The sequence below is a fragment of the Neoarius graeffei genome, chromosome 2 (genome assembly GCF_027579695.1).
Source record: "Neoarius graeffei isolate fNeoGra1 chromosome 2, fNeoGra1.pri, whole genome shotgun sequence".
Classification (NCBI taxonomy): domain Eukaryota; kingdom Metazoa; phylum Chordata; class Actinopteri; order Siluriformes; family Ariidae; genus Neoarius; species Neoarius graeffei.
The window spans coordinates 48322059-48332965 of NC_083570.1; the positions used below are offsets into that span (position 1 = coordinate 48322059).

Consider the following 10907-nt stretch of genomic DNA (forward strand, 5'->3'; position numbering starts at 1 on the left):
TATTGGGCTTACTATAGCCTTGACTGCTGCTGCTGCTGTTCACATTTACCCCCCACTCTGTGTTGTGCTCATTTTTCTGAGCTGCAACGATGTTGCGTCTGTGTTGTGTATGATGCAGTGAAGCATATGTTTGTATGTTCTACTTATGTGGTGTTGTTTTTATGTAGTATGCAAGCTACTGTAGGTTTGTGATACAGTGATTGGAGCCCAAGATGAATTTCCCCCTTGGGCACAATAAAGTATCTTTTCGACATTTAAGAGTCAGGTCGTTGTCCTGACACCATTCCACCAGGTGTTTGACCTTTGCTCTGTATGCAGACTCAACATTGTTACTGATGAGATCCACTACTGTTGTGTCATCTGCAAACTTGATGATGTAGTTTGAGCTGTGCTGGGCAGCACAGTCGTGCATTAGCAAAGTAAACAGTAGTGGGTGGAGCACACAGCCCTGTGGGGTGCCTGTGCTCAGTCTGAAGACCCTGGAGGTGTTGTGTCCTATAGAGACCGACTGGGGCCTATCAGTCCGGAAGTCTAGGATCCAATTACAGGGAGGTATTCATGTTCAGCAGGTCCAACTTCTGTACCAGCTTCTGTGGGATGATTGTGTTGAATGCTGAACTAAAGTCAATGAACAGCATTCTGACAGAACTGGTGTTTTTTGTTTTTTGGTTTTGTTTTGTTTTTGTTCAGGCGTGAGAGGGTCAGGTGGAGGGCAGTTGAAATGGCATCGTCTGTAGTGCGGTTTCAATAGTAAGCAAAGTGTTGGGATTTAAATCCTCGGGCAGTTGTGTTTTCATGTGCCTCAATACCAGCCTCTCAAAGCCCTTCATGATGATGGGCGTGAGTGCTACAGGCCAGTAGTCGTTGAGACAGGACACGGTAGACGACTTTGGCACCGGGAGGATTTTGGTGGTTTTGAGGCATGCAGGTACCACAGCTGTGCTCAGGGATGTGTTGAAGATATCTGTGAAGATGCCTGCAAGCTGATCAGCACATTTATTGAGCATCCAGCCAGTTATGTCGGCAGGGCCTGCTGTTTACTGTGGATTCACTCTGCTAAGAGTCTTCCTGATGTCAACAGCAAAGAGACAGAGTACCTGGTTGTTGGGAGAGGGAGTCATCTTCCTACTCATAAATGCAGGATGATTTCCTCAAATCCGCGTTCAGCAAGCGGCATCAATTTGCCATGGCCACTCATAGCATGAACAGTAAACATAGTACCTTTTAAATGAGTTATACTGGAAAGAAAAGTATGCTTAACCAATAAACATACAGACACATTCGCTTGTTAAATTGATAACACTGACTCTTCAAGTTCACTGTTTTGAGGAGGAAAATATGCATCACTCACCAGAGTTAGTTGGCTTGCTTGTCGTTAAGAAAAGATGAACATGTCTCTTCCTCCCTCCCTCTCTCTCTCCCTCCCACACTTTGGAGAAGAACCAAAATACACTTACATTACCAGTAAAAAGTTTGGACCCATCTTCTAATTTAAGTTTTTCTTTATTTTTATTATTTCCTCCATTGTAGAATGATGCTGAAGGCATCAAAACTATGAAATAACACACAAGGAATTATGTCGTAAGCAAAAAAGTATAAACGAAGCAGAATATTTTATATTTTAGTTTCTTCAAAGTAGCTACCTTTTGCTTTGATGATGGCTCTTGGCATTCTCTCAGCCAGCTTCATGATGTAGTCACCTAGAATGCTTTTGCAGCAGTCTTGACAGAGTTCCCATATAGGTTCAACACTTTGTTGGCTGCTTTTCTTTCACTCTGTGGTCCAGTTCATCCCAAACCATCTCAGTTGGGTTTAGGTCGGGTGATTGTGGCCACCAGGTCATCTGATGCAGCACTCCTTCATTGTCCTCCTTGGTTAAATAGCACTTAACGTAACCTGGAGGTGTGTTTTGTTCATTATCCTGTTGAAAAACAAATGATGGTCCTGTTAAGTGTAAAACAGATGGGATGGCATGTCACTGCAGAATGCTGTGGTAGTGATGCTGGTTAAGTGTGCATTCAGTTTCAAATAAATCACCAACAGTGTCCCCAGCAAAGCACCCCCACACCATCACACCTCCATCTTTCATGCTTCACGGTGGGACCCACACATGCAGATACCATCCATTCCCTCTTTTCTGCATCTTACAAAGACACAATGGTTGGAACCAAAATCTCAAATTCAGACTAATCAGGCCAAAGTACATATTTCTGTGGGTCTGATGTCCATTGCTTGTGGTTCTTGGCCCAAATAATTCTCCTCTTCCTCTTGGCCTCCTTCAGTAGTGGTTTCTTTGCAGCAATTCGACTGTGAATGCCTATAGTCTCTTCTGATGGCACGCGGATTTTATGCGCTTCAGATGATTTCAGGATAGTGAATCAGTTCATGATTCAGGACAGTGATTCAATTCAATCTTGAGAACTGTGACACTGATGAGGAGTAGTACCTTTTTTTTTTTTTTTTTTACTTCCACTCGATCCAGCTGAAGATAAACTCGGGTAAGTGTAAATATTTCTTATGAGCAGATTGGTTGATATGCGTGTGGTATAGTGCATACACAGGAAAAATGACCTGAGCAATTTTTCCAGAGTTAAAAGTATTTTCCTCAAAAATAGTTAATTTTGCTCTATTTTGAGTTTAGAGCATACAATTTGGAGTGGGAGCAAAATTATGGAGTAATCGCATAAGAGTAACAAAGTTGGTTGTGGCTCTGAACTGAGTAAAATAGTACAAGAGTTCATTTCAAGACATACTGAATATAGTCAAATACCAAAATGAAGTCAAATACCAGATAAATGATGTAAAAAGCAGTTTTAGAACTTTGTTGGAATGTGTGAAAAAACATTACCTTGCTCATTGTGACAAGCTGTTTTAATCACTTCACCTGATGGGATTAAGAGTTGGCAGTGGGAGGGGTATTTACTCTTCTCATTGAATGGAATGGAATTTTTTACTCTTCTCATTGAATACCCTCCCTGTGCCAACCATTTATCCCAAAACAATGGGAGAATTTTTTTTTTTTTTTGATGGCCAGTCTATTGTCTGAATCAATGGAACAGATTTAAGTTTTTGTGCTTGATACATTCCTAAGACTGAACAGAATCACCTCAAGTGACCAAAATGGTTTCTCACAATGGGTAAAGTAACGTTTTTTCACACATTGCAACACAGTTCTAAAACTGCTTTTTACATCTTCGTTTTTTTTTTTAAGTACAATCATAACGTACATATTACATAGATATTATTGTTGCTGAACTTGTGCTGAATACAAAAAAACATACGATTTTGAAAATACTGCTTAGATTTGTTGAAATTGATAAAATCAGCATTAGAGTGCCAGAAAATGCCCTCAGACCCCAGAGGGTTAAAGTTCATGTCCACGCTCTCAAAATCACTCATGTCTTTTATGTCATAGCCAGAATGTTGTTCTGCTCTCAGCATGAATTAGGTCAGCATGTGCTGGCACTTATTCCAAACATCATTGTTCAAAATGTAATCCTGTTTATAAGTAGAATTACAGAAAGTGAAACTCCTAGACTATGCAAAAAGTATTTGCCTGGTTTATTGAAATTATTAGTGCTTTTGTTCTCATCATTTTGAATAAAAGCGGAAATAAGACTGAAGCAGATAAGCTTGTGGAAGTGAAGCAGGATGTCTATAAGCAGTCAACAAATACAAAGGATCCACAGCAGCTCTAAGTGGCTGTGTCCGTAGAGACAACAGCTTTCTATTGTTCTCACAAGCATAACAGTGTGTGTGTGTGTGTGTCTAGGCTTTGCTATAGAGAAGGATGGAAACTGTTCCAGCACCGTGGGGGAAGGAGAGGCTCTTGATGAGGAGGATGAGGAAGATGAAGATGAACGTGGAGCAGAGACAGAAGAGCAGTCTGGAAACGAGAGTGAAATGAATGAGCCTGAAGAGGAAGTGAGTGCAGAAAGCCATGACACGCTACACCATTGGAAAAAAAAGTAGGAGAGGGAGGTAGTTCTGGAATATGGCTACAGCTGAAATTCCACTTCTGCAAACCATGTGAAATGGAAACAGAGGACAGCTAGGACAGAGAAGGAGAATGGTTTTTCTGTGTCCGTACACTGAAAACTAATTTTACACAAACCTATTTTGATTGCAAACAAATATAGTCCCAGACATGACCTAGCAAAAGTAAAACGTACTGTACATTCTGTCTTGGTTTTGGTCATGACCTTATGTGCACATGCAGGAAGGCTCTGAGAATGAGGAGGAAGAGCATGACGAGGAGGAAGAGAACACTGACTATCTGACAGACTCCAACAAAGAGAACGAGACCGACGAGGAAAACAACGTAAGCATGCTGTGACTTGGAGAGTGAGGGATGTCAAACAGGAAGTGGTTCATAAGTGGTCTAACTGTAAAATGTGCGTCTGAATTTGTGCCATGTAGGAGGTGATGATTCGTGGTGGAGGTCTGAAACATGTGGCCTGCGCTGAGGATGACGACTTTATTCAGGCTTTGGACAAGATGATGTTGGAAAACCTGCAGGTGCGTAAACATATATTAAAACATACATTATTCTGCTGACTTAACAGATACAACATACTGTTCTCCTTAATCATCATCTTGGTATTCTATTTGAAAATTCGTACCGTTTTAACAGGTTGCAATTTTTTGATTTAGCGCTACAAAATTCAGCACCCTCGTTGAGCACATCTAGGAATAGGGCACTTTTGGGGATAATCTGAATTGCAGTTGCCACGTAGCAACACTTCACAATGTGTTCTGTCATATTTGTGTCATGTGCCCCCCCCCCCCCCCCCCCCCCCCCCCAACGGGAATACATGGAAAATATTTTGTGATTCTACTTTGACATGATTTGAGCTTTTCTTAATTGAGATATAATGACAGTTAAAACTGCATTGGTTGTTTTGGCATTGCAACCACTAGCATCCAGTTGAGATTCAACCGCTTAGCAATCATTTGGGATCACATAGAAAGCACCAAGAAACCACCTGAAAATACAGTACACCACCCTAGCATCTACATGGAATGTCCTTGCATCTGATTGAGTTAGCATAGCAACCGCCTGGAATATCATAGCAACCACATTGCAGCAGTTTAGCAACCAAATGGGTTAGCATGGCAACCACCTAGCAACTCCCTAGCAACCAATTGGAATATAACAGCAATCACCTAGCAACACCCTGGCAGCTGCCTGGAATATCATAGCAACCACTAAGCAGCACCCTAGCAACTGCATGGAATATCCTAGAAACCAATTGGGCTAACATAGCAACCACCAAGCAACTACATGGAATATTTTAGCAACCAAATGGATTAGCATAGCAACCATCTAGCAACAGCATAGCAACCACCTGGAATACCATCAGTGACAACAAAACATTGTAATGCATTTTAACTCTTTTAGTGTTTAACTTATTTGTGTGTGTGTGTGTGTGTGTGTGTGTGTGTGTGTGTGTGTGTGTGTGTGTGAGAGAGCAGCAGCGCAGTGGTGAGGCAGTGAAAGTGCATCAGCTTGATGTTGCTATCCCACTGCAGCTGAAGAGTCAGCTGAAGAAAGGCTCCACCCCTGCGTGCACAGGAGATGCGGATGCTGACATTGACACCATGCAATTTGTCATGCTAACCAGGAAAGGCAACAAACAGCAGGTCTGTGTGAAAGTGTGTGTTGGCTATGGAATTCATAGTTTGGGCTGAAGCAGTAGGGTGTGTTCAGGAAGTGGTTTGGGAAAAGTCAATTATAGCGTGTGCGCGCACACAAACTGTTGAAGCCCCTACACTGCTTTACTGTACTGTTTTTGATTTATTTGTACTTCATAAATTGTATCATAAGTAAACTTACTCTTTACTGTATACTTCTAACATACATTCTGCTGCTTACATCCTGATTCATAAACATCATTCAAAACACTTTTGCTTATAGTTTAAGATCCTGAATGTGCCACTGTCATCGCATCTGGCCGCCAATCATTTTAACCAGCAGCAGGCAGAGCAGGAGGAGCGCATGCGTATGAAGAAGCTCACTCTAGATATCAATGAACGACAGGAACAGGAAGACTACCAGGGTGAGCAAAGGAAAACAGGACAGTTTATTTTAGGGTCTTTAATTAGTGTTTGTGCTGCACTTGTTAATTTTTTTTTTTTTTTTTGTACTTTTGCACACAGAGATGATGCAGTCACTGGCTCAGAGACCTGCCCCTGCTAACACAAACCGAGAGCGCAGACCACGCTACCAGCACCCTAAAGGAGCACCAAACGCAGATCTGATATTCAAGACTGGAGGACGGTAAGACAAAATATCCAGAGTATTAAAGACTTCTGGCTCCTCTCACTGTATACTTCCGATGAGCTTGTTTTTAGATGCATGTACTCATTTCAAGCTGTGTATTTCCTTATTCTATTTTACTGGCAGATAATTTTGCTTCTTTCTAGAAATAAATGCTAGAGGTAAAAATTTGAAAAATTATCTGCCAATAGAACAAGACTCAATCAAACTTGAAATGTAATAAAGTTTAATAATCTGGTTTATTGTAATCTTATACCAGGTGATCCTAGATTAACTTGACAGTTGAGGATATTTTCAGTTGTACACAAGTCTGTGCTTAGATCACTGTAGGTCAACGCATTTTATAGAATGACTATTTCCTGGTTGCTGTATCTGTGAGCAGAAAGAATTACTATTGGGTGAGCAGAGTATGTGGACACCTGACTGACCATCACACTTGTGTGTTTCTTCCCCAAACTGTTGCCACAAAGTTGAAAGCACACAATTGTATCGAATGTCTTTGTCTGCTGTAGCATTACAATTTCCCTTCACTGGAGCTATGAGGTCCAAACCTGTTCCAGCATGACAGTGCCCCTGTGCACAAAGCGAGCTCCATGATGTGTTAAGTTTGGAGTGGAAGAACTGTAGTGTCCTGCACAAAGCCTTCACCTCAACCCCACCTTTGGGATGAACTAGAACACCAACTGCACCCCAGACTTCCTCATCCAACATCAGTGCCTGATCTCAGTAATGCTCTTGTAGCTGAATGAAGACCAATCCCCACAGCCACACTCCAAAATCTAGTGGGAAGTCTTTGCAGAAGAGTAGCCTATTATAACCGCAATAGAGGTGTAAATGTGGATTGAGATGTTCAACGAGCACATATGGGTGTGATGGTTAGGTTAACTTTTGGCCTATGTTTGTACAGAAGTACAGCTTTATTTTGGAGCTAGTGGAAATCTGTTAATTTGGAATTGTATTAATATACTAAATCACTTATGAAATCGTTCATCTTGTACACTCGTATCATCTGAGGGTCATCACACATGGTAACCTGGTGCTCTGCCTCCTAGGAGACGCTGAGCGAGCAAGTGATCGCATGAAGAAGAGAGAGAAACAAAACGAGAGCGTGGTGCACTGCTCCCTCACTGATGGGAAACCGTACCCGCTACAGACTCCAACTTCACCAACCTGAGAGGAGAGCAAGACGACAAAGACGAGCCCCATCAGCTGTATGGCTGCGGAGTTCAAGGACCAGTACGGTTCACACACAGAAGAACAAGATATGGACACAAACACACACACACAGATATCTCCAATTACAGACAGAGGCCATGTGATGGACAGACAGACTCCAGAGCACAGATTGCAAATGTGTGAAGGATTGCAGGTGGTCAGTATTTGGTGTGACTGTGATTAGTTGTTTCAGCAGCTGCATCACACTGCAACAAGGAGAACATGGTGACCAACTTGCAAAGGGTTAGGAATTCATCCTTCACAGGTGAAAACTCAAAAGGAAACAGGACCCGAAAAAGGAACAAAATGTTTTATTAAAATAGGCAGCTCAAGACAAGGGAGAGTGAGAGTAGTGTAGAACATGCTGCTTCCCTCAGCAGGAGCAGAAGAATTAGATAAGAGTGAGAAACATACTGTTTATTTTTCATGGGCAAGCTTTCTGAGTTGTAAATCATTTTCACTCCAGGATCTGTATTTTTTTTTCTTTTTCTTTTTTCCTTTGTGCTTTTATATCAGTCTTTGAATGAATAATCCCCTTTCCCTGTCACATTCAGCTCACTTTGGAGGCAAGTGATTTTTCTCTCTGTTCAGCAGCTTATATTAAAATTGAAATGTGTTCAAGATGGCATAGGCCTCAAAATATGCTTTGTCACTGAATATTAATAATATGCATTAAAGTGAATTAATTGCTGTGAAGAAAACCTCTCTCGTGTCTTATTCTGTCTGTCTCCACCCTCCTTAAAGTGCATATCACGGGTAAATTCAGGAGCAAGATCAATGTAATTCTCCTATTTTATATTAAACTTTGGTCAAATATCTGTCACATTTTGTGCAATTTTTTTTACCTTGCGCAATACTAGAAAAATTCAGTTGAAATCAAGCCATCTGAGGCGAATTGGTCCGCCTCTGAAAAAACTTTGGCATTTGGATTTCCCGGGAAACATTGATTTTCGTGACGTCGCTTGCGGGACGCCTCCCTCTTAATCCTACGTCAGTGCTGGTTTGTTTATGAGAAAGTGACCTGGTGGTTTTCTGCAAATTTCTTCAAAGTTATCACGTAATTATTAAAATGGTTAACAGATGTATCATAGGAGGGTGTAGCAACGCCAATCTTGATGGGATTAGTACTCATCGTTTCCCAAAAGACTGGACAATGAGAGAGAAATGGGAGCGCTTGGTCTACACAGGCTGTGCACTGAAACCGTGCAAAGCTCGCACAGCCTGCTGGCGCTTCCGCAGGTGATGTCACGATTCTGGCTCCAGACTCCCTTGGGATTTTTCCAGACACATTTTATTTCATTTTTTTTGCTGTAGACAGATGGCCTTGTGCAAAATTACCCTTCTGGATGAGTGTGTAAAGGGACATACTTTAATATAAAAAAAAAAGACGAAATTGGTCCAGAATATGCACTTTAACTCTAATTATGAAATGTCGCGGTGAAGCAGGATAAATTACAGTCTTGATGTATGGAAATGAACATGTGTTTGGTGTCATTGGATTTGTATTACAATATCTTAAACAGCAGCCATAAAACACTAAAATTGTTCTCCTGTTGTAATAATTGTGGTACAAAACACATTCGTATGGAACAACAGTCATCAAGCATCTGTATTTGATTTCCAGTTTTGGCAATGATGGAAATAATAAATACAACACGCTTGTACTGTTTTTTTTTTGTTTGTTTGTTTGTTTTTTTTTGTGATCTACATAAGCTAGCTTGTTGACCACCAATGCATACATGAACAACAACTTGTAGCTATTATTCAGATAAGTTGGTAGATCAATTAAACTTTTATTAAGAGTATAGGAATGCTCAAATCATTAAATCATACAAGATGTTCTCAGAAACCGTTTTGTCATTTTACTTATTTCCAGTTACTGCTGGATCTGATTAGACGACTAATACATAGCAGGGGTGTGCTGGTATAGCAAAATAACACCAGGATGTTGTTTGGGCTATTACTGCCCCAAAGTTAAGGTTATTAAATGTTATTTTCCTACTACATGTCCTGAAATGTACCACAGAAATTTTGCCAAAGTGATTATATAATTTTTTTTTTTCCTCATTAAAGCTAGGGTAGGCAACATTTGGAGAAACCAGCAATATTTTGGTAGATTTTGAAAGTTTCCAAACAAAAATCCCATCCCCTCCCTTCTGGCCTCCCTCTAAAACCACTCCTCCAAAACACATGAACGCCCACTGCCTAACAACTGCTGGAGGGTGAGTCCACGAAAGAGAGAGCGTGAGCATTGGGGTGGGAGTGTAGCATATGTCATATCCAACTACCTCATGTCTCATTCAGATGTAAGAAAGCACCTAACATTATCATAATGAATGTAAACACCAAATATGGCTATTATTAGTACTCACAGATGTCAGTTAGCTCACTAGCTTTACCAGTGTTTCTGTAATACATCTGTCTAGCCTTGTGGAAGACACTGGCAGTGTACAGGCTGGTAGGCCATCTATTCATTTCATTCAAACTAGATGAAGTGATTAGACACACTTTTTACAGCCCTGCGATTGCCACAGATGATGGATTTTTTTTATAATAAAGCATTTGATTTATTCATTGCTGTCAGGATATAAAGAGAATTTCAAAAATATAGAACTGAAAAAATATATTAAGGAATGTATCAAAAAATGTTTCTAAAATAAATTGCCTACCCTAACTTTCATGAACTACTTATGCATCCCCTCACCAGCTTATCTTTTTTCTTTCTCTGTCTAGAAGTTAGTAAGACAAAAAGTTCAGCTTGTCATGGTACTAAGAAACCAGACTGTTTATTGAATATAGCAAAGCACTGACAACCAAGACTCCTTCAATAAATGTGTTATTATAGAAATCATCATATCAATGATTTATTCAATTTTCTTTCTTAAATAAAACCTTTATTATACATGTTATACATTAATATAAATCAGTGATGTGAATTGCAAACAGTATTTGTGTTAAAGCTGCTGTTTTTAAAATAAACACTTTCTGACCGATCAGATTTGATAATTCCACTGCACTGTGGTAGATCATATATTATACTTTATAAGTAATTGTACGTAACAGCTGTTATGCCGGGGCAGTGAGGAACTGGAGGACAGCCACAATAGTTCAAGGTGTTTTATTATTCTCCTGTTATTGTCACTTTTCACTTATTGTACACACACACACAACATGCATTGGGGAACACTGCTCTCTCATTACTGGTCATCTGAAAGACACGCACAGATACGTTAATAAACAGCCAGTAGTTCAACACAGGTGTAACTCATCACGTTACCTGCTGGTTCAACCTGACTCCTTGTCATTCACAGGCAACGCTTGACCATACCTCCGCTGCCACATACCCCCACCGCCCAACTCAGGCTGGGGAGCCCCTGGCAGAAGAGATAATCCACCACCACTAGTTGGGACT

General features: G+C 40.6%; 1 protein-coding gene across 2 annotated transcripts in view; it reads left to right on the forward strand.

Annotated features, from left to right (window-relative positions):
* upf2 (UPF2 regulator of nonsense mediated mRNA decay) overlaps positions 1-9164 on the forward strand; it is a 76980-nt gene extending 67816 nt beyond the window's left edge. For both annotated transcript variants that reach the window (XM_060914356.1, XM_060914357.1), the window contains exons 16-22: positions 3773-3924; positions 4220-4321; positions 4420-4518; positions 5476-5643; positions 5918-6059; positions 6160-6280; positions 7333-9164. In XM_060914356.1, coding sequence (XP_060770339.1) covers positions 3773-3924; positions 4220-4321; positions 4420-4518; positions 5476-5643; positions 5918-6059; positions 6160-6280; positions 7333-7342 — 794 coding nt within the window. In that variant the 3' untranslated portion in view covers positions 7343-9164. The remainder of the gene's footprint in view (positions 1-3772; positions 3925-4219; positions 4322-4419; positions 4519-5475; positions 5644-5917; positions 6060-6159; positions 6281-7332) is intronic.
* The last annotated feature ends 1743 nt before the right edge of the window (positions 9165-10907 follow it).